Source organism: Zeugodacus cucurbitae, chromosome 2 (genome assembly GCF_028554725.1).
Source record: "Zeugodacus cucurbitae isolate PBARC_wt_2022May chromosome 2, idZeuCucr1.2, whole genome shotgun sequence".
NCBI lineage: Eukaryota > Metazoa > Arthropoda > Insecta > Diptera > Tephritidae > Zeugodacus > Zeugodacus cucurbitae.
In genome coordinates this window covers 86,103,529-86,128,181 of record NC_071667.1, presented here as the reverse complement: position 1 = coordinate 86,128,181, position 24,653 = coordinate 86,103,529, and the positions used below count along the sequence as shown (strand labels likewise).

General features: G+C 38.1%; 2 protein-coding genes across 11 annotated transcripts in view; one reads left to right on the top strand and one right to left on the bottom strand.

The window, feature by feature from the left end:
- LOC105217781 (guanylate cyclase soluble subunit beta-1) overlaps window positions 1-7,232 on the top strand; it is a 92,308-nt gene extending 85,076 nt beyond the window's left edge. For all 5 annotated transcript variants that reach the window (XM_054236106.1, XM_054236105.1, XM_054236104.1 and 2 more), the window contains exon 18: window positions 4,301-7,232. The gene's annotated coding sequence lies outside the window, so the exon portion shown is untranslated. The remainder of the gene's footprint in view (window positions 1-4,300) is intronic.
- Window positions 6,827-23,650, bottom strand: LOC105217809 (protein mesh). Of its 6 annotated transcripts, XM_054236102.1 has the most exons (18): window positions 23,496-23,632; window positions 22,732-23,260; window positions 21,329-21,567; window positions 21,077-21,264; window positions 15,565-15,742; window positions 13,590-13,727; window positions 12,990-13,158; window positions 12,607-12,864; window positions 12,380-12,542; window positions 12,145-12,318; window positions 10,587-10,709; window positions 10,222-10,380; window positions 9,414-10,158; window positions 8,931-9,349; window positions 8,584-8,771; window positions 8,203-8,445; window positions 8,089-8,133; window positions 6,827-8,031 (listed from the first exon to the last, which is right to left on the bottom strand). In XM_054236102.1, the coding sequence occupies exons 2-18, from the start codon at window positions 23,129-23,131 to the stop codon at window positions 7,508-7,510; spliced, it is 4,353 nt and encodes a 1,450-aa protein (XP_054092077.1). In that variant the 5' UTR covers window positions 23,132-23,260; window positions 23,496-23,632; the 3' UTR covers window positions 6,827-7,507. The 6 variants fall into 6 exon arrangements, with proteins under 6 accessions (XP_054092077.1, XP_054092075.1, XP_054092076.1 ...); XM_054236100.1 differs by having other exon boundaries at window positions 8,089-8,445; XM_054236101.1 differs by having other exon boundaries at window positions 6,827-8,133.
- Between the last annotated feature and the right edge of the window lie 1,003 nt (window positions 23,651-24,653).

Sequence of the window (24,653 nt, the reverse complement as noted above, 5' to 3'; positions counted from 1 at the left end):
TACCAAATTTGGCTTTTTCTATATGATTCTCACTGTCAAGAGATTGGAGTGTTGCTCCCACTGTGTATTTCAATGACAATAATTGCTCATGATTTCGCAAATATTCGTCGAGTTCACCAAAATCATAAGAAATCAAATGTTTTCGAATGATTTCTCTATCATATGCACTGTTCTGTTCGTCGTCTTCTGAGTATTCTTGTTGATTTTCATATTTATAGTCTCCATGCATAGACGGCTGTTCTCGTTTATTTTGCAGTTGATTTTGATCTTTTACAATTTCGCTTCGCGATATCATTTTGATTTTGGGTGAAGATATCTTTAAGTTCACAAAATGATTTACTAATGATTCACAGTCTGATTCTTTATTAAAGTCAGCACTTCTTGTTTCCTCCGTTGCATGTGTCGTACTGAAAGCCTGCAGTTCTTCTACTAGCTTCTCCGAGTCAGTTTTCCTTTGACTAAACATAATTTCTGTGTAATAGTTAAAACAAATCTTACATGAACACGCATTCATGACACAGACTTCTTCTTCGCTATCTTCGGCGTAGGGATTTTCGGTTGCACCGCCTCTACTATTATTGAGATCAGACAGGTACTCGTTATTATCGCTTACAATGTGCATTCTCGGCTTGTTGTTTGTGTGATCTTAACGTGTGCAGATGAAGGGTGAAACTTAGTAACAACGGACGGTGGTGTATTAATAGCGGATTCTAATATATATCGCAGTAACATTTGTTTTCTAATGACGATAATTTGTCGGTCATCAAGGTTTATATACTTTTAGGGCAGCTCAGCGGAAAGAACGTAGGAATGACGGCAAAGGATACAGGGCAAATGTACTTGAGAATGTTCTTGCAGAACACAATTACATAAGCAACTTCCAAAAATCAGGTAAAAAGAACAAAAGAGGAAAGCAAAAGTGCAGTTTTTCCTAGAAAAAGCCTCGTTACAGTTATAAAGAATAGTTTACCTGCCATTTGCATATGTAGTATATGGCTATATGGCTGTTTTGCATACACTGAGCACAGGTACATTCTTGACCTTATTTCCCCGCGGAGCGCATGTATTTACAGTTATAAGAAATTTCTACATCAATCGTGATATCTATCACGTCATGCATTAAAGAAGAAGATATATTTAACATATTTTTGAAAAGCTAGATCTGGACACATACCAACGAAGGAGAATCTCCACATATAATTATTGCCAAAAATCGATTTCATCAAATTGGCGTTAAACAAACTGTCGTGATTTTGCTTGACTGATTGACGGGTGACTCCGAATACATGAAAAGCTGTACTCGCCCTCCCCAGTAAAATATGTCCATCCATCACGTACAAGAAACATGTTATTAAATAAATATAAACAGATATACGTTTATATGAAAATATCCTCTGTTCCATTAAGTAACATCCCTGCAGGAAACTAGGAAAACTTTAAAAATAATCTGTTACGAATCTCTCCCAACTTTCTTCATTTTTCAGACCTACGATTCTTAATTTCGTAACAATGCCAAATGAGAGCACTTTTGGAAACCCATAAATATTATGGAAATATGAAAGAAAAACAATCTCAAAACCTTCATTTGATGGTTCTTTAGCAAAACCATATATTAAGGACTTTGATTTTCAGTTCTCCATCTCGAAAATTTCTCGAAAACTTAAACTGAGTGCACGACAAATTAATGACTTCTCAAAAATTCTTAAAAAAGTATCAACTTAATTCTCAGGTTCCAAAATAAACTGACATATGTAGATCAGATATCAGTGGAAGATTTTGCAACGGATTACTGCTTTGAAATCAAGTTGAATTGAGTGACAGAAACGAAATTTCTGTTGTTTTAATTCCAAACCCAAGCAATTTAGAACGCAATATCCAATAGCGAATAGACTAGAAGAGAGGAAATATGGAAAGACAGTGAAAAGTGTAGCTAGAAGCAGTTTGCATACTAGACGAGCCAAAAGCAGGATTATGCAACAATAAACCCAACCAGCAGCCACAACTGTTGACGACAATGACGACGGTAGGGGCGACTACTCGCCCTACCTCCCCCACCACACACAGCTGCGTCAAGTCGGCAGGCACATTCAGCGCAGCCAACTCTGCTGATGACAGTTAATGATAATAAAAATCGTTAACGCTTGGTTTGTCAAAAAAAACGGCATTTGCCGAAAGAAAAGGAAATGGATGCGGAAACTGGCGATTATGGCTGCACTGCCACATAATGCTGGCAATGACAAAGCCTTGTGGTTGCAATTATTATTGTAATTTATGTTAGAAGTCTAACGGTTTTTTTCCAACCAACATTGTTGAAGATGTCATTGATGATGCTGATGTGACGTATGACCTGCATGGAAATGCGATAAGCTTTGTGGGTTTGAGTGGGAGGACAGCCAGCACTCCCACCACCCTCACACATTTCTTAATGTTGGTCTACATATGTAGTCAGTAGCTTCACCCGGTCATATGTCGTAATGTGTGTTATGAGCGCAGCATACAAATTAGCTGGCTGGATTTGCACAAAAGGCCAGAAATGTCAGTCTGAGCCGGCACATATTCACTCGAGCATAATTCATTTTTAATGCTGCACTTGCCACCGAAAAGAAAAATAATAAAAGGCAAAAATAACATTTGAAGATATTGTAATATATAAATTCTTATTTTAATCTGGGCATTTCTTCCCTCTTGAAGAAAAAACGCTCACGACTCAAAGTATGACTGAACTTTTATGAGCAGTTCGCTAATGCCAGAAGCAGACTTGAAGCTCCAATACATTGAAACAGAAATATTCAAATTGTTTCCGTAGCCTCAATTTAAGATGAGAATGAGGCCCACGATTTTGAAATATACTATGTGGTATTTCAGAATTCTCTTCACTGATAAGACAACCATTGTAACATGTTCACACACACTTATCTAGAAGCAAATATAAAGCGAGCAAATACTTCCAAAGTTAATATTAATAAACCAAGTAGTTATATCCAATATTTGCTGATAATTCGCATACTAATGTCTGACACTGTAGCCAGCTATCATGTGTGATCTAATCCATACGAACACAAGCAAATACGCCACCTTTGGGGAATCTACCCAACGAGCAGCTGTTACAGGCTCACCTTGTGCCCGGAAATTGCGTGAAAAGTTTTATTTTTCGAAAAGTTATTTGACTTTTTGTTTGCACTTATGTAATACACATGAGAGTCAGGTACTTTGCATAACCACGTTTCGGGCGTTGGACTCGTGTTTGACTTGCTTACACCAGTCGCTTCTGGATATACGAGTACTCGTATGTCTTTGGGACTTGCCGCAGCTGCGTAGAAAATCAAGTTTCGCCTTTGCCAAAGTTTGATTTGATAGCATGATAATTCTAAGCTTCACTTATTCCCACCTAAGACACTCGCACGTCCGCCCAGTCTTTGATTTTGTTTTTGGCGCCAAGGAAGGTGGAAAGTTGGTTGGCTTTGATTTATTTTCGTTTCTGGTTATACATCATGTAATATATCATATATGATAGGTATCTATCTATAGACTAACACACATAAACGTGTTACTATTACATGTCCTGTAATAGTCAAATGAATTTTATATTAAAATATTTGCCATCCACTAAAGCAGCAGGACTTAAGCATAGACTTCTTAAGTGATGAATCTATATTATCCTGTGCTGTCCTCTTTCCCTTGTATGCTTCCCTTGTATGTTTCCCTTGTATTTCCACTCGTCCTCTCTTTCGGCTACGCTTTACTCATGCATATTAATGAATTTATAAGTGTGCTCTGGAACGGTGTAGTAAAGGTACTCATTGTCATTGACTTTTCAATATGCCTCGCATATATTTGGAAGAAGAAGAAGGGGCAAGTTTTTCAAAGAACTAAATTATATTTAGTATTTATACTCTCTTTACTCCATACTGTGTGTGGAACAGTATAGTGTATGGAGGGAAAATGTTTGGCCGAAGACCATAAGTATGGAAACTTCTAATATTGGGTTTCAAAAAGCAACTTTCCTCTTATCAAATTCTAATATAGCCGGATGTTATTGAATGAAAGTCGATGTAGTTCGTAGAAACATATTTTGTTACACGAAATTAAATGGATGTTACAAGTATTTGTAGAAGAGAAGTTTTTGAGGCAATTGAGATTTCAAATGTGGTATCAGAGAACTTTCGAGGGTTTTATATCAAGAATCTTTTACAACTAAGCACACATTGGAATTGTTAGCTAAATTATAAATGTTTTACATATTCTTTTAATAAGTTTCGCAACTCTAGTTCTTTAATATGCTCTTTTCTCTCATTTACAGGCGTAGTCCGGAGGCCATCTTACAACTATCCACCTTTCAACTCTCTCATCTCACTCTTGTGCTTTAAGTTTGAAACGTCGCACATGGGAGCTATCACAAGGCGAACCAAAGGACATTTATGGGCTTTCTAAAGTATAGACTTATAATTTAAATCATTCATTTATCACATATACCTACATATTTCTAAATGATAATACACCCGTACCTAGCATATTGTACTGTTATTATAAACACTTGCAACCAACTGCCTTCTAAAGTGAGTTCAGAAGAAAAACAATTGTGAGGCACAAGTATTATTTAGAGTAAATAAATTAGTAGAGAATCCCCTATTTTGAAATCGCCTCCCCACATGAATTATCCAACTGCTCATATCTCAAACTCAACGGGTATGACATCTAGTATTCCAAAAGGTTTCTTCATAAACAAAGAGCTAACAAGCACAAAGGATATTTAAGTCACAAAAATCATAGATTTGAAGAGTCTCTTACTAAAAAGCATGTAGTTCTAAGCAAATGCAGTAGATAAATAAAAATGAAAATAAGCAAAGCAACACTCTTATATATTAATAATATATATATGTATATGTATATGGTATGTATTGTAGATAATTGTAAACCTTTTCCAAACGCAATCTATTAAAGCAAATATTCTAATTGAAACTGCGCTATAAGAAGTAAAATAAAAGTGAAAATATTTAATATTATAGTAACTACACACAACTACACTGAAATGAAACCCTAATCAATTAGCGAATGCTAAAAGACAACAACAATTAAGATGTAAGGCGAGCCAGTGAAAAGGAGTATAGAGGGTGTTACAATACGTACTTGTTTAAGCTAGCTGAATTTAATCATATTACACAGTTTGGAAATGGAAAGTCTTGTAAATTCGTGTTTTTCGGAAGTACTTAATTCTGGGCAACGTAAGCAATTCTTGTAGTTAATAAATATTGATTGTTTGACACACACACACTTAGATACAGGTGGAAAGCAATGGCAATGTATGTATGTATAAAATGTAATCTACACGTTTGTGCAAATATTTTAGGCTATTTAAATGTACACAACTGCTAACTAACACACATACATATATACCTACCTACCTATATATGTACATATGTACAAGGGTATGTACATAACATAACTATTTAATAAAGAAACATAAAGGCGTTTATCAACTGATGAAAATAGCTTTATAGATATTTAAGCTGTCACTTGAACATTCACACAATTACTCGTACTCAGCACACACACAAGCTCACATACGAACACTATATAAATACAAAATATATACAAATTCAGAAATATAAAGTGAAAAAACACTGATCTGAAGGGGTTAAAGTGACCTCGGATTCGGATTCAGCGAACCCAAAAACACAAGGTACACATAGTAAGATCCCCAGATCATAACATTTTGTTTGTATGGCTGTGTAATTCAGCTAGATTCTCTTCAACATTTTATGATTTTATATATTTTACATAGATCTGACAGAAATTATCATCGATTATTAACTCCCTCATATAATTAATTTATTCTGACAACCGAAAAAGTGACGAATTCAAACGAAAACACCACTTCAATACCCGCCTGCAACCGCAGCTGGCGTCGGGAGTCAAGCCCACTACTGCCTTCAGATAATTATTCTCACACACAATTGCAAATTTTGTCTAACTCATTTTGCCCTCTCCTAATTGTTCGGGGGAACTTTCTAAGCGTTTCATTTAAGTTTTTGATAAGTTTGTCGCAGTCTTAATTGCTTGGAGCTTTCCGTTGGTCTACACGCTGCGCTCTCCTGCTTCGCTCCGCTGAAAACTTTCGTATTATTTCAACAATTGCGAATGCCAAGCACAACACAAAAAAAACTGGAAAATATGAATTTTAAATATTACCAACTAAGTGTATTGAATTTACGTTAGTTGCATAAGAATGGGAACAAGAACAGAAGTGTTCAAGTCTAAACTCTAGTGAATGAATATTGTAAGCGTAGAAAATGCAACGTTGCAGTTGGAAGTTTATGTCTGTATAAATAAGGAATTATTGTAAACTGAAAATGTAATAAACTTTATTCTTGAGAAACAAAAAAACTCCAATGCAAAGGCATATACCAATAAAGGGCTAAATTCACTTAAAACACAGGAAAAATGTAGTTTTAATACTTTAGTGAAGCTAATCAAGTCGGTAAGCTCATTTAAGAGAGGATTTACTATCTTAAAACGAAAGTTAGAGAGATATATTGCTATGGATTGTGGTTTTCGGCCAACTTGACGACCCCAATCATTACACACCACATTGCGGCCTCCAATGGTTCCTTTTTCATGAAACGCGTAATCTACAAGAGAACTCTAAAATATCGAGTTGGATTCATAAGTTGAGACGTTGATATCTTCAAGATGTAATTTTCACTACTAGAAGAATGGTTTGCCTATTACTCTACATATGAGCTCATATCTCGGCTTTCAATGTTAACTTACCACATTTAGATCCGGATTCACAAAACCGTAGTCTTTAGAAATAAAACCAGGCAAGTATTAATAACTTATTCTTTAATGACACTGTTTATTTGCTCAGAAGGTATAAAATATTTGTTAAGAAGAAATGGACAATCTACAAACTACTCTGAACACTTGGAACAGTAAAAAAATTGTGATGGAAAGATTGTCAGGACCATTAATAACGGTATTTGGCTATGAGTTTGTACATATGGATGTTATGATTATTTATGTGTAGACTTTGATACTTTTTTTATTCTGGATACTTGAGTGGTTTATACACATTAAAGGTAGGATATTTTTTGTATTTTTATTGTTAAACTTAAAAACAAATGTCAAAGTGCAAATAATATATTTTTAATATAAAACAGTATTAACTTAGTGTTGGGTTGACGGCGAGAGTGAACACTACAAGCACTGGGTTCTTAGCCAGCATGTACGAGCATAGTGTTGTAATGAGGCGGATACGATGGGTGAATGAGTGCGATTTGATTTGGCGGTAGTTAGTTAGAGTTAGATAGAATGTATCCAAATTAAAATTAGGTATGTATTGGCAATAACTACAGCTATTTGTTCTTATGTAGTTATTTATAGGCGAACGACGATAGGATAGGATGGTCGGTTAGTGGGCGATCATTTTGCGTTATTACATAAGTACTATTGTGCGGATGAATGAACTACTCAAATTTTCTCAATTTTCAATTCTGTTTTGAAGCTTTCAAACCTCGGTCGAGCGCTGCACAGATGGCGTCGGTGAGGCGGCATATGGAGGCGACGGTAAGCCATTGTCTTGCGTCAGTGGCATGGCCGTATTCGTTATCGGAGTTACAGTCGGTGCTTGGCGTAACGGTATTGAGGTCGCACCCGCCGGTATATTCGATGGCGGACGATTGAAGAATTGCGTGTTGTTGGGCAAAACGGGTACACCACCAAAGCGGTTCTGTACCGCTGCATTCGGTTGATAATTCATTGAACTGTTGCGGCTGTCGGCGCCGCTAAAGGTCGGGCTGTACTGTTGATGTAAAACGGAGCTGTGTTGTGGCTCTTCATCCGTCTCGGGTGATGGTGGCTGATTGTAGGCGGCTGGGTTTGCTGTATCGGTCGCATCGTGTGCCTGTCCCTGCACGCGCGTTTGGCCTGGCTCATCTACGGCTGTACCGTCCTCTTCCTCTTCGTGTAGATCGTGATCGGTACCCGAATTGGCGCGCAGCGACCGTCTGCCCATCTGACGCGGCTTGTCACCTGTTTTATTAACGTATTCAATATCGCTAGCTACTTTTGTATCTTTATTTTCACTACCTTCGGATGAGGTCACATCCTCGTCATCCAGATCCCATTTCTTAGCTGGAAAGTCAATACGGGGTTTGCCCGGTAGTGGTTCATTCGTACGATAAACTTTATCATATGACCTACTTTTCTTGAGTGTGCCTGTCGCATCCGTATCGCTATCGTCGTCCGGACCACTCAGCTGGCGCAAGTTGGAACGCGAGGAGGCGCGCGAGCGTGGTATGGTCATCTGCCAAGCGGGATCCTCCTTGAGTTGTTTCTGACGGAACCGGTAAATACCACAAACAATGCAAATCATCAGTGGACATATGACGCCCACAATAATAGCGATGGCAATAAAAGCGACACGACGTGTATAGAATACCTCACCTGTTGATTGTACAGATTTACAGAAGGTGTAAGTTGGTGGTTGCGCAAAAGATAGATAATGAAATTATTGAATTCAATTCATATTAAGATTAGATAGACAAGTAATATTTTCAAAACTATGTAGGCAACAATACTCACGCAAGCAATATGTGTAACCATACTCCGGTACATTCCAGAGACCGTTCGCCATGCACTCGCGACGTTGGTCACCCATCAGCACAAAGCCCTCATTGCACTCGAATGAAATCCTGGCACCTGGCATGAAGTCAAAGCTCAATTTGCGACCAAAGCGAGGAGTCTCCAGAACGCCACATGAAACCACGCGTCTGAAAAGTATCGAAGCATTAAATCGTAATTTATTAAGACTGTGGCAAATCGACACACAATTGATGCGAAGGAAACTAATCGGATTGACCATTTTCTAAGATCCCTTTGATTTATGCAATCTCTCTTAAAACTAATGAATTGGACTCCATTGAACTCACTTTGAATTTAAATTCCTTATGTTCACCAAACTGTCGTAGTAATTTTTGGTGAAATGCGCCATGTCCGAATTCAAGGTCATGCCGTAATCATATCGACACTGATAACTTTCGCCACATAACTCCTCTGCGCGCTCCACGTCATACGACCGGTTCGAAGGCAAGAAGTCCTGCGGCTCTTTCATAAAGTTCGGAACAAATGAGGCATTCGAATAATAGCTAGCAGTTCGACCGTTCTCACGCGAGAATAGAGCCGTGCCCACACCCGGAATATTGCGATCAGCCAACATCCACTTCAGACCGAAATTAGTGTAAATTTGCTGGAAATTGTTCAGATTCAAATTGGCAACTGTGCCGTCGGGTAACGCAAAGTCATCCAACGGGTTAAACGACCAGTTACCGAATAAGCCAGCGGTTTTATTCTAAAATATATGATGAATACATTTTATAGAAAACGTAACATTTGAATATGAAATGTGTACTCACAATGAAATCCCACGGCAAATATACACGCCCCGTCATATAGCCCTCATTCTCAACAACTTCCACGCCTACGCCCGAATCGAACATCACTATAACTTGCGACTGATTTAGTAGATAAGTGGGTGTATAAACGGTGACGCCATCAAAATGTTGGAACCGCATGCTCTCCCGATCGAAGTAGATACGCCGCCCATCGGCCAACACATCCAAGGCATAGCGCCAGCGTGCGAATTTCGGTCGCAAAAGCACCTCAATGGTTGTTGTCGTATTGCCACGCATTGCCAAAGCGGTCAGCTGAGTAGCCATCACTGCGCCATATTGGTTTTTGGGCACCTGTTCGAAGCGTCCCTGCACCTCGAAGCGACGATCCGCGGCCACACTGCGCGACAAGACAAACTCACCCAAGCCATTAAATGTGTATTGCGTGCCGTCGTACGTAATAAAGTGTGGATCGCCGAAAACTCCAGATACACCAGGCGCCTGATAGCCAACGCAATCTTGTGTGGGCCGACGTTCAAAGCGGAAAGTTTCGCAATTCACTGACTGCTCCTTCTGCCAATGACAGCACGAGTACCAGGGACGCATGTCATGGAACCAATTCGATAGTGTCGGTACCTTTCCAGCCTCATTCCACGGCATTTTACCGAGATTATGATTACGTCGCGGACGTGAGCCCCACACCTGATCTTGTGTTAACATGAGGAAACCGTAGCGGTCATAGCAACACTGCTGTTCGGCACCTTCGGCACTGTCGGTCAGGAAATTTCAAATTAATTTTCTTTTTTTTTGTGCGCGTTAAATGTAAACTTACACTGGATTACCGCTGACGACGCAATGTATAGCGTTCTTGTGGCGCAAGCATGTCGGATTCGAGTCCTTGTCACACTCCTTGTCTGGTCGGTAGCGCCCTTTGTCATACACGGCCTGTTCCAGCGTACAGGGGCAAAGCGGCAAGTCACCAGTGAACGTTCTGAAATCAAAAAGTAATTTCTAGAATCTCGAAAGCCTACAGTATAATATCAGCGGTCTTTTATTATCATTTGTGACGCAATTTCTTTGCTTCAGCCAGTTTTTGCTGACAACCCATTTTTGTCACTCCAACCCTCACTTAAATTTGTGCTGTCAACAAGCGGTGAACTCGAGAAACAGCAAGAAATAATCATTTGTAGTGCCTACCTCAAATAGCGGTCATTTCGTATCCAATTCTCACAAAGCGCCTCAGGCCAACGCAGTCCGTGCTTACGCTCCCATTGTTTATTGAAATACCAGCCCAGAGGGATGGGACGTGACCAGAGTGTTCTGCAAAAGGGAAAATGCAAAATACGGTTATGACGAATGTCAAGTAAAAATAAAAATAGTAAAGGCAAATAAGAAAGGAATGATGTCAGAAGATCTCTACAAAGAACACAGCTGAATGTAATGCGACTTCGCCTACAGAGTGAAAGTGAGATGAAACAGCTTGAGTTGTGTGGTTGTAATGAAAATCTATAGATATGATTATATCGGTGAATCGGTTTCTGAAATTCGCAGAATAAAGATTTCAGATTTGTACTGTTTCAGATTTCAGTCTACAAATTTAATGAAAATTAAAGCAAAATACTACTCAAAACTGAAAAAAAAGTTGAAAAAATCTAGCATCGCAATAACCAAGAGATTGGATCTTTATTAAATTGAACTCCACAACAGTCCATTAGTGTTGTATCCGATTAGGCAAACATGTAATGCCATTTGTTGAGTATTTAAAACCACCATCCATGCAAGTTGCAACATTCTTCGCCTCACCCACGCTCGGTTAACTCGCCTAACCAGCACTTGTTCTGCTTTATACTTTTGTAATTGCATTACGAATGCACAATTGACCCGAAGTATTGTTGAATTAAAAGAGTGCCGGCATTAAAAGCATCGCTCACTGGTGACACTGGTTAGAGTCCCATACACACCCACACACACCTCGTACCGTGCATGCCACACAGCCCCCCTTCCGCCTCTTGGGTAATCGAACAAGCTGTGCTCACTTAGTATCTAACTAAATGTACCTTGTGCACAGGCAATTGATTTTACAATTGAATTGAATTATTGCGCATTGATGACATGCAAATGCAAAAACAAAAAAAAAACTCATTGACTGGCGACAAATGACAAGTGGACGTACGGTTGTGGCAACTGCAAAGTGACAAATTGAATGAAAACACAGTTACAACTCTGATGTCTACCTCTGTGTTTGTGTGCGTATGTAGCAAAGTGCTTGGGCTGAAGGTCGTTTCTAATGCCCACACACAGACTCTAATGCACGCATTATATATATATACAAGTATATTTTCTATACTTCGCCATGTGGTAATAAAATAATGACTTTAATAGAACGCAAATACTTTCATATGAAATTAAAGAAAAACATTGCACGAGCTTTTATTTCAGTCAAAAAGCGAGCGTGGACGCACATAGATTACCACATTGCATGCTTTAAAAATATATAATAATGTGAGGTTATCTCTTAAAACGTCAGATTAAAAGCAACCCGTACTCTTTTCTCTGATACCATTCAAGCGGATAAACAGTGTCTGGCTTCGAAGAAGTCGGAAATTATATATTTTTTAATTTCTAATGGTTAGGTCCAAGTGGTTATTTAAAATTGAGTTTCTTTGGAATTTGAAACATTTGTGTGTTTCTTCCTTGAGACTACATATATGTAATGAGTACCGTTAAGAACACAATATAAACCGTTTCAACTTACGGACTAATCTTCAGACCCGAATACTGCTCTGGATTCGTCAAATTTATTTGCAGGAAACCGAATTGCAGATCGTTGTTGTAATTATTACGATTCACATAGTTTTTCGGGTAAATCACATAGGAGCCCGTGTTGGTTAGGCCAGCCTCGATCACATCAATATATTCCAGTTGTGGACTGTGCAAAAAAAGTATAATTAACTTTGAGTATTTTAAATTATTTCACAACTGAAACTTACTAGATGGTGACTTCGCGATAGCCCCAAAGCGATATCATGATATTGGCATTGCCGTTCGATGTTAAGTTATAAGGATCCCAGTTGATTTGTATCTGATCGGGTGATTTTTTATGCACGTTTTCGGTTTCGAAGAAAATCTTCTCAGTCGCCAAAGCAGGGGTTTCTAGAAGAGATTGAGTTAATTTTATACGGAAAGCAGGCAACTAAAATCGCTCCCCTGCACTTACCCACAAAATATCTGCCGCGCCATTTGAAGCGCTGGTTGCCAATTGAGATTTCGAAGCGCACCCAACCTTCGGCCTTCAAGAATGGTTGTATGCAAATAACACGATTCTTATTCACATAAGTGCCCAGCACATCCTCCGTGTCGAAGTGGCATGTCACGCGTTTCTTCGGATCGAAGCAAGGGCCGGTGATGTTGACCACAGTGCCGCCCAACATATTACCGGCTTCGGGCGCGAAAGTCAACGGCAAGTGCGAAGCATCTATAATTTGCAACGAAAGCCAATAATAACATTATTATCTTATTATGTGCACTCTAAAAGAGCTTCATAAATAGCAGCTGTTATGGTTTCACACAACATTTAAAGCAATTAAAACGAGTACGCACCGATATCCTTATTACAGGAACCAATTAGAATCTGCTCGTCAATACGGAAGAGATGGCGACCCGGGAACCCATTGCCCCAACCACGACTCGTCAAGTCACGTATCACCATCTGCTGGCTGTAGGGTGTATACTCGTAGGAGCGTGTACCGTTACCGGCATTGAAGCCCACCTGCAAAATGCAACGGAACACACACACACACAAATCAATTTTTATTTCAGTATAGTAGTTGTTGTAATTAAATTCACCAGCTAACCGCATTTAACATCGAAATTAATTATCTTGTCACATTTTTCTCGGCGCTTTGGTATTTATGTGCCTGTCAGTTTGCGGTGAAGTTAAAAAATATCAAAGCATTTATAGGCAACCACACTTACGGCATGGCTTATGTGCATACACACTGCAAACAGCATGGCATTTATTGCTTCAATTAGTCATATTAATTTCACTTTATGAATTAAAAACTCGCACACACAACTGAACGAATGCAGTCGCACATTTATGCTCATACATTTTATTTAATTTTTTTTTTCAACTTCTTTCGAAATAATACTCCAATTGCCTTGAGTTTCTAGTATGTGGCATATAATATATGTACTTACAAAAGCCGGTACACCGCCCTCGCCAGTTGTTGTATCACCGCCCGCCTCTGTGTTCGAGGACCACTTCAGCAAATCGTAATTGTAGATGGCATATGTGTATACCTCATCGGTGGCCAAAACCATTTGGAATGTGTTTGTCTGGAAATGTTTCAATATATTTTATTACATACAAATATTAGGCTGCAATTTTCAATTAGCTTCACAATAACAATGCATATGCTCTTGAATCTAATATTTCCAGCTTCTTCGTGCATATTGAATTACTTATATAACGAAAAATCCGAAAATCAATTACTTTATTTGAATATTTTTGCTTGCCACATGCTGTCAAGTGGCTGCAAAGAATTGTAGACTCAATAATTTGATTAGTTTACGGCATATTTCTCTTGTTAAGTACAGCTCTCGAGAAGCGAGAGCATGAAATTTACTATTCAATTAGATGAATGTGAATGCCTAAATGAATCCAGGATTTGTAATTGAATTTATTTGTTCACACTTTGAAATTTACATTGCCTTGTGCTCGTAAACCGCCTCAGGCCGGAATTAACCTTAAATAATTGGTCTTAATTCAGTTTGATGGCTATTGTAAACATATGTGGGCTTGTAATGGTTTTTTTTTGGTTTTAATGGTTTAATATTTAAGCAACGGTAAAGCTAAGACGAGCACAACCAGATTCGATTTAGCAAAAATAAATGTATTTATTCATTCGTCTACATTAATATTGCAGTCTTCAAAATTCAATATTATATACTTTCACGCTGTTCGCTGTTCACGATAGCCTTTGACTATTTCACCAATTTCATCCATTCTTGAAAAACGACGACATGGATACTAGGGCATCGTTACAGTATTGTTTTTGGCTAAGAATTCACGAACCAGCAACGAAGTGTGAGCTTTTAAAAAACGAAAATCATTCAGTTCATAAAAACATGTCTAACCTTAACGGCTGCTACAGGTGCTACTATACAGTATAATCCCGATTATCCGAACATCGATTATCCGAATATCTGATTGTCCAAACGAATGGCAACGAACCTATATAAAATTAACTCTCTAAATCTTCAATTGAACCGCACGACGATTTTAAAGAAATAACAGCAACATTGAAAATTCTTAACATTGGTGAAGGGTGCGATGAAGACAATATTAAGGAGTGGCTGAACTGCATTAATGAAGACCCTAGATTGCAAATATTAACTGATGAAGAAATCATTGACGATTTGAACTGTAAGAAGAGAGAAGATGTTGGAGAGACTGAAACTGGAGATGTATGTCAAAAATCGGACGAATCGGATCCCATAAAGTTGTTTCATTACGTCAAATATCAACCACAAGTTATAATAAACATGTATTCAAATTTAAATAACATGAAATCGATAGATTTCCAATTGTCCGGAATACCTCTGGTTTTATTTGATCCGGATAATCAAGATTCACAATACTAAAGCTATACATTTAAGTCCACTCTCTTGTGCTTTTCGAACTATTTACTCGCACAATCCTGAATTGAAATTGAAACTTGGATCTCTTTATATTATCTATGTGTACAAATACACCCGAGGCCTCTTTGTGGTAGCCGTCAATAGGTAAGAAATAATTTCGTGCGAGTTACAATTACAATTGCTTGAAAACGCAATAAATTCTCGTTTGCTACATGTACTCGTGCCTTGTAAGTGCCTTTGTTCGTGTTTTACTATTCATCACTGATTGACAGACAGGATAAATGCAAGTGACAGTGGTTGTGACTGCTCGAGAGAGTGCTTTGTGACATGTCAACACACACACACACAGACGCTCGCAGCGAGCACACAATTTCCTCTTCAAAGTATTCGATAAAACGCACACAGCTGTGTGTCAAGCAATTCGCCGATCTATCAAAGTCCGCAAGCCAATAAAGGCACGAAATGAAGAAAGGCAAAAGAACGATTGTTTGTGTCCACTTTTAGGTTCTGCAAATAACATTTTGTGACTTACCGTGAAAAGCGCATTGTCGATGCCACCGGCGAATGAGACGTTCTTCCATGTTGCGATGAGCACGTGTTTCGGTATGAAGGTCTCGGCGCCCACGACGCCCTCTCGTATATCCCACATGGTGCGCTCACGCACCTCAACGCCGAAACGGTCTGTGCGTCGAAGCAGATCACGTTCGAGCCTGTAAGGAACAAACAAACAAATGTTTATAAATAAAATAGTCTAAACTAGAAAAGCACAAAATCACATAAATCAAATAGTATATATTTTAGAATCAGTTGGCAGTTATAAGAAAGTACGGAAATGAGAAATTCATCTCTGAATGAAAAGTAATTGAATAAAACAATAAGACAGAGCACAGAACATTCGTGGAAAAGTTAAGGCCGGAGGTCGCAAGTGTGTCTGTGCGTGGGTTTTGGCGCTTCATCTGCTTCGTTTACATGTCAGGAATATTTTATTTGCTTACTAATGCCCATGTCATAAATCATATTGCGATAGGTCAGTAGTAGGTGATGTGGGCCCCACGTGTAACTCGTATTTAATAAATATTTGTTTGCACGAAACAGAAACAATTGGCCAAGTGGGCCGTGGCAGCCGCCGCATGTAAATATTTGTGCACGAAACAGATTACATCTACGCCTCATTTCCCCATATTCGCATGCGTAGCTTATCGCCGCTCACAGATGTGTAACTGGATATTTTTGGATACGGAATATTGATTGTTTTCGATTTGCTCTCACTTTCTGTGAATTATTGTATTTGCGGGGGATGCGGGGTGAACCAAAAAATAATAACAAATAATATAATTTTGACATATAATGCCGCTGATGACAGGTGGACTGCCAAATCACCTGTGTTATGCGAACCACTAACTCTCTCTCTCTCACTCTCTTGTCGCATATTTATGCCCGGTTTCACAGTCAGTGCTTAGGTTGTGCTTAAGATAAAACAGAAATATTGCGTTTTACAGTTCATACTTAAGTTCTGCTTAAGTACTGAAAATGGGAGACTTAAGCAGTGCTTAAGTAACAGCTGATTTTTGTTTTGAATATTGACTTATTTTTCAAAAAAATTAAAATAAAAATTATTTGCTGAAAAAATTTTTGGAATTTCTTGCATTCAATGACGGTTATATGCTTTCCTGCGAGTTGCAATAGGTGCCACTCCCACTCGCTTGCGGTGAAATTCGGTGTCCTTTTATTGTTTCCATCCACTTCCCAGATTCTAAATTTATTCGTGGCAAAGATATTTTTCATTAACAATAATTTCAATTTGTCAGATGGTATTTGTAAACAAATGTTTTTCATTGTGCTGCCATATATCATAATAGAATTTTATAGAAAATAAGCATCGACTGTGAAACGCAAATGACTACTCAGTCAACAACAATGCTTAGCTAAGATTTTATTTGGGCACAACTTAAGTACGAACTGTGAAACCGGGCATTAATGTTTATTTGATGGATTAATTTCATTTTCATTGAAAAAAATGTTTTTTTTTTTAATATTTTAATTTCAGCAAAAAGGTCGGTTGATGTGCCCAACCTTCTTTCATTGGTGTCTTTAAGGAAAAATCGCAAAGTGAATGCCAGGAGCACCAGCAATGAATTAAGAAACATAAAAGCATGCAAATACCGGCACTCATTGGTACCAGCACCCACTTAAAGACAACCCCAAAACGAATGCGACACTCACTCACACAAGCAACTTCATTATCAGCGCCCACATCAGCGTCGTTGCACATTCGAAGTGGAATTCCATGGGGCTTTTGAAGATTTTTTCCGTTACCCGCATTATTTGCATACCGTTGCACAGTTGCTCAGCTATTTTACAACAAAAAGGGCGTGCATAGCTGTGCAATTCAATTGCGAGTGCGGTTAACAAATAGCATTAAATTGTTGTCATTCTAATGCCGCCTGGCAGCTGTGCGACCAACGGCAATTCAAAGTCTCTGCGTGCGAAAAAAGTGCATGCTTCTACTCTACGTGCCGTTATATGCATTTGATGCGCTTTGTAATGTTAAAAGCACTAATGCGATTATCGGCGACTCTTCTAAGTGCATCATGTAGAGATTATGACCCTGAATTAAGACAAAGGATGTGTAAATGACAGGGGAAAGAACCTAACCCTCGGAGAGAAAACTGTTACCGATTCCGATCTTTGGTCCAATCGTGCTCATTTATTGTACAGTTTTATTAAACCTATTTTTAAGTATATTTATTCATATTTTCAGTAATTATTATGCTTTTAATAGAGAAAGAAGAAGCATCCGAATGCCATGAAAATAAACTTTGTGGTTCGATGACAATAAAAAACAATAAAAAATCAGGTCCAGCAAATGTTTACACTAAAGTCCGTGTATTCATTTTGTTAGCTTTATGCGATTAACGGTGATCTCAGCTGCAATTGGCGAATATAAATGTGAAGGCTTCATTAAAGCTGCAATTAAGCGCTTAAAGGCCATCGCGTGAGTGGGACTGCTGTTGGTGGGCGCACATGGCGTATGAGCAACATTTGTTAAACAAGTGTCAATGTACATATTTACAAATACAAATACAAAGGCATTATGTGGGATTATTTCGCAAATTATTATTATTCATTTGTAAATTCAGCTGCAGCTGCGATTTTATTGAATGCACATTTGTTGCATCACACGAATAAAAATGTTTTTATACTTTTTAATGTGGAATTTTTACTTTTTCAATTCTTAATTTGTTTTGTTTGTGCTCTTTTGAGAAGGATATTTTATATTTAGAAATTATAGATTTTTGTATAAAATAATAAGTTCAAAAATAATATATATTAGATCATTGAAGGATGGTTCTGTACGAGTATAACGTTAGTTTTTGCTTGCTCGTCAGCCAGTGAGATTTACAACTGTAAAAATCTGGAAAAACATGTAAGCTTCAATGCACCGCACATCCTCATCGGGAAAAAACTATATAACAGCTGACAAAACAATGGTTTTACCGTTGTTTTTGGCACAACTCCGCGCAAGGATTCAACAACGAAAAACACTTCGGCTCTCACACAAAAAACGCAAAAGTCAGATAAAAAAAACGAAATACATAATTCGTAAAAACAATCGGGTTTTTTATGGCTGGCATTTGGAGTGCGAAAGTTATTTACACTGTTTGCTTGCTTCGGCTTCTCCCCGCCATCCCAACGCACAAGCGTCTGCCACCGATGCGGTAAAAACAATTAGGCTAGCAATTGGCGACAAACAAAACAGCGTGTACCGTTATATGCGTAGCTGAGATGACGATGTATATATGTATGTATGGGTAAATAACTGGGTAAATACTACCGTGCCACAGCCGGCTAAGTTGAATGCCACTTTTTGTCAATTATGTGAGGACAAATGACAGCAGCGGAAGCGCCAACAATAATTTTCGACAATGGCGGCGAGGAAGCCAACGGCCAACTATGCTAACTAACGGAATGACAGCGCGAGTCAGTTTACATTTTTTCGCGATAATGGAATTTTTGCTACGTTCTATCTATTTTTTCTAACTTTTTTATTTTCACAGGTTCTATTGGCTGGGCTGAGTGGCAAATTTATGAATTGCGGTGTACCAGAGATGCCTTGAACTGTATGTGATTCAATTGTCGAGAAAGAAACTAAGAAACTATATATCAAAGTGAGAGATAGATAGAAGAGAAGTAAGATCATGATGTCCAACAATTGGCTTTGTGGTTGGGCGTCCAAACAGGCACATTTACCATTATATTATAAAAGTCAGACAAATATCGAGAGTAAAGCCAATAACGAAGAATAATATTGGTCACAATTTATTTAGCAAGCCTCTAAAATACTTTCAGCTTCAGCAAATCACATGCACAACCAATAACGGTCAGCGGAACTCCGCTACTCACATTTCACTTTCAGCATTACATAAGGCATTGTAACCTTAAACTATTTTATATATTTGAATATAATTTCAATTTCAACTCATTTTGCGGCGCCGCAGTCCGCAGAGGCCAATGAGCAGGCAATTAACCCTAAACTCAAACACATTACTGGGATTAGAAGCCCTATAGACACACACACATGCGCAAACATTTACGAAAAGTTTTCTAATCATTTCGGCCCAAATTGCTGCTGACACCAAACAAGCACACCGAAAGTGTTGATTTAAGCTATAAACGGACCCCTCAGTGGGACATGCCGAAAGCCGCAGCCGCCTAAGCACGAGTAATAATATCAAGTGTGAAATATACAATATATGTGTGTGTAGTTTTATTAATGAAGTGATAACTTTGAATATACAAATCTCGACGAGTTTTCCTTATCTCTACGGTATGTGTGATCAAAGAACCCACACCCACAATTTGTTTTGAAATTTACCTCCAACCCATCTATGTTTATGTTGACACGAATTTAATTGTGCTATGTGAATTTAAAGCAACAATTTCGGTTTCATTTTGTTTTTTGCTTGCCACGAAAACACAGTAGTGAAACATGGATGTATTCAGGAAAAACAGTAGCCCTAAAAATACTAAATCTGTACCGATTCGGAAGTAATTTAAACATCCATTTGTCAAGTATATAGGGGCTGGAGGAAGTATTGACCCGATTCTACCCATTTCTGACACAGGGGCACACTATTATAAACAAAACGTCTCCTGCGAATTTGTTCAGAATATCTGAGAGATTTACCTATATCTTCGGTAAAGAATTAACCACAAGCAATAAAATCCCCATATTTGGTTTCTGAGACCATGAAAACTTATAATCCGATTTCAGCAGAATATTTAGGTCAGGAAAGCATGACTTTTAACTTCAAACGAAGTCCATTGCCCCAAAACAATGGCGAATTGTATTGCAGTAAAAACTTAGAATTAAGTTGGATTACACAATGTTGTCACGAGCACTGGACCGGCTGAGGCTTTCAAAATATTTCCTCATAAAGTACGCAATGAAAAAGTCTAGTCAATGCTGCGGTGTTGGCCACACACAGACAGAAACAATGCAGACAATTTGGAAAGGATCATAGGTGAAATAGTAAAACAAGTGAATGCTCCAAAAATCACAGATGACCGCACATGCTGCCATCAAACGTAATGTACAAGGCGAGTATTTAGGTAGTAGTAGGTGTGCACGTAAGTGTAACATAGGTGATTAAACTGTCCATGAACTAAATTAGAAATGGGTCACGTAAAATGCCTCAGTAAGAGTGCATCATTGCTTCACTTTGTTGGCACGCACGTGAATAGATTGATGTTTTCACAACACGCTTTTGTGTGGGAGCAGCTTTAAAAATCAAGAAATCGAGCTTTCACATTATACTTCACAAACTTTCGAATTTACATTAACTTTGGGAAAATTTCGAAGTATGAGATTTTGTTGGGTAAATTCTTATTTCCTATTATTCCTATTATTTTAACATTCTTTATTGCAACAGCCTTTATTTGGAGACTGAAGGAAATCACATATGCATATTGATAGAAGCTCTCTTAACATTCCCTCTACTATTATGTGTAAATAAACAAGAGCAATTAAATGATATACTCACCGGAAGTACACACCGGGTGTGCGTTGATCAACATCCGTCGGATATATGCGCCCCACACGGCATTTTGAAAACCATATACCAATAAAAGCGGGATCACGACGCTTCGGCCAATCCTTTACGGGGAAGACTAGCGGATATGTGAGATACTCTGGTGGATCGGAGAACTCCAAATAGCCATTGAGCGAGAGCTATGCAAGAAGAGGCATTTAAATTAGAATTAACCAGGCAGACAAAGCAAAGCCGTCAACTTACGCGTGTGTAATTGTAGATGAAGCCAAAGAAAGGCAGGCGGAAGTTCAGATTTTTGTGCAACTGTGTCATGGAGGCATGTATGTCGTATTGGTAATCACCTCGGCCACCATTCATGTCCTTGTCGAAATACCAGTACATTAGATTCGAACGAATCTCCTGTAAGCGCTGCGAGGAGATCACATAACCGCCTGCCGCTTGGGATGGTATAACGGATGGAGCCGTAGGATTATTGGGATTTGCTGCAATTGGAGTCAAGTTTATCAGTTTTACTCAGTATAATTAGTGTTTTGTGATCATGTTTTATAGTAAATCGTGATCAATCGTGATAAAGAATTGAGAATTGGCAAACACAATTTTTTTGTAATTTGTAATCAAATTAGGTATTATAAGGCAGGAAAAGAGTACTATGAATTATTGACAGATACTAATAGAATACTAAAGATATATGTGTATGTATGTATTTATATTTAACTACTGGGAATATCAAGTGATCAATTTTAAAAATTCTTGTAAGTTCTTTATCATTCCATTTTAGATTACTACATTTACTGCGGACAAAATAGGTTATCTATAATTTATTATAGATTATTTATTTAATAGGAACATGGAATTCATTAAAATTTCAACTTTTATTTTTAAACTTTCAACAAAGAATGTAACCCTAAAAACCTTGAAACTGAAATTAGCGGAAACTTGGTTCTCTAAAGTGAAGTTAAACTAAGTTAAGTTGTATGTTATACGATTCGTTCAGTATCGACCGATCGAGAACCTAAATGTTGTACCAAATACATTGAAGATAAGCTATCTGACGAGTGGCTAGTAAACAGTTATTTATAAAATTTGGGTTCAAAAAATTTTTATACTGAACCATGGCTTCTTACGCATACATTTCTGTATGACGAACCAGCAATTGTAAAATACAAATACAAAGCATTGGCATTATTTTCGACTAACTTTGCTTATCTTATCGTGATGGGTACTAACGGTAAATAACAGTACAATTTTATGTATTCCAACATTGTTTGTACCTACAAAATATGTGTGCTTTTTACCGTTAGGCAACGCTGCGCCGATTGTTGGGCAAGAAATTGAGTGTAAATATTGCTAACACAAAATTGCCGATAAGATAAGGCGCATACTTGGACGAAGCCAGTGCGCACATATGAACAACAACAGGTAGATAAATATGTACGAGTCTATGGAGGAGGAAGCAGCTACGAGTAATAAGTGTGATAAAATGTGACGAGCTGTGCTAATAGTCGCTGCCACTAGTGTAAATCTTTTACAGCGGTGAGTAAGCTCTGACTCATTCCAAGTGAATTTGAAGACAGCTACCCTATATATATATATGCTACCCTATATCCTATATTTATATGTATAAGTAAATTAATTTCATCACTTACACCAATCATATCCGTTGTCATTGTTGATATCGAAACCCAATTCGCCCAGATAGAAGTCTTCGCTCATCTTCAGAGCTCCAGTTCTTTCCAGGAAGCTCTTTGTCTGATTTCTGGGTGTCACACCATTTTTGGGCAGTGGCGCAATCGCCACCGGCGGTTTTGTCTTTTCTGTTGTGATCCTGGTTGTTGTTGTTGGCGCAACTGTTGGAGGTGGTGGCTTCGCGTGTTCTTGCACGACTTCCGGTATCATTTCGACGAACTCGGCATCTTTAGACACCTTAAATTTGGGATCAATTGCTTGCGCATCGTTATCGAGTTCCGAAGAATAATTTTCACTTGCGGTGACTAAGGTCGAGAAGACACAGGCTAGCGCGAAGGCTAGCAGGATTTTGAAACGCATTGTTTGTGAGTGTGTGTGTGTCGGGGTTTCTTCACTTTAATAAATTTATTCGTTTAATTTGTTCGTTAAAAAATAATTTTCGTTTAATGGCACTTTCGTTGAGTGCAGCCGATTTTGTGTGTGTTTTCACTGAAGAAGAGTAAGAAAATTAAATTAAAATAAAAAATAACCAAAAAGAAGAATCACATTTTCACTTATGCACTTCACTATGAGATCATCACTGCCTATACATATAGGCCAGGAAGTTTAACTGTTGCTGTTAACTGTCTATTCTTAAAAGGCCTTATCACACCAATTCTGGCTTATCAGCACATTTGTGCAACAACAACACTTTCACAATATTTCTATCACTGGGTTTGCGCACCTCTTGGTAAAACACGTACAACACGACTCCACGGAAATTTCAGACTGAAGTTGGGGCGTTGTCGTGCCTCGGTTAAGAGCCCATATTCACCTGTCCGCCAGAACCACCACCAACACATGCAAATCTGCCTGCTTCACCTGCGATTGTGAAATTTATGCTGAGATAACACAGTCTGTGGACTTATGAGTATGTGTATGTGTGTGTGTGTGTGTGCATATAAGAATGCGTTAAAATCTTATCTTAACAATCGCTGCTGATAAACCCTGTGTATATGTATATTAACAACAAGCGACTCATATCGCTTCTAGGCGACACAAATACTGTGAAACGCTACAAAATTGAAGAGAAAACCGAAAATAGGCCATTGGCCAACTGGCAGCAAACATTTCCGCTTGTGGCAGTAGGAGGAATACGAAATATCTGAAACCCCAGTATGAGTTAATTATCTATACATTTACATGTGTAAATGTGTGACATTTGCTAGGAATTACGAATATATGTATTACAATACAAACATCAATATCTAATCAAATTTCGCCAACATTTTTGTTGCGTCCTTCTCGTATGATTCATTACTACTTCTGAAGCATAATACTCGCCGCTTATCGTTACGCGCCATTAACTTTGCTGTCCGCTTTTCTGGATCCAAAACAAAATATCTATTTATGTCCCATACAATCGGCTGATGACTGCACTTGATTTCTAGGAACTTGTATAAAAATATTTATATCTATGTATATATACATATGTATATAAGCAAATAACATTCATTCATATTTCAAAAATTGTTGAAACGATTTGACTAAGAATGCGGCACACAGGGCGGAAGCTACAAGACTCAATGAAAGATTGATGAAGAACTGTAAATGAGCACAATTTCAACGATAGATGGAGTTCGAAAGGCTTCCACAGAATCAAAAACTCTTTGTGTCGATTAAGTCAATCGCATGCGAAGAAATGAGAGGTAGGAGAACTATACCAAAGCAAAGAATGTATAATATTTGTAGAAGTGGCGAGTTTTCGATGTTCCCTTATATTTTAGCACACAAAAAGCTGCGAGTTAACATTTGCTCCTTCTTATTATTATACATTCTTTGGCTACAGTCTATTGAAAGTATTTTATCACTCGTAAAAAACTTTATAATACAGATGCCTATC

Bases quoted from the DNA above. Each gene is read 5' to 3' on its own strand.
- LOC105217809 (XM_011193012.3), bottom strand. From the start codon at position 23,131: ATGCGTTTCAAAATCCTGCTAGCCTTCGCGCTAGCCTGTGTCTTCTCG. The intron at 21,568-22,731 runs GTAAGTGATGAA...CTCCAATTGCAG, and splicing joins TGACAACGGATATGATTGGT to CAAATCCCAATAATCCTACG. The intron at 12,319-12,379 runs GTAAGTTTCAGT...TTTTTTGCACAG, and splicing joins TATCGCGAAGTCACCATCTA to TCCACAACTGGAATATATTG.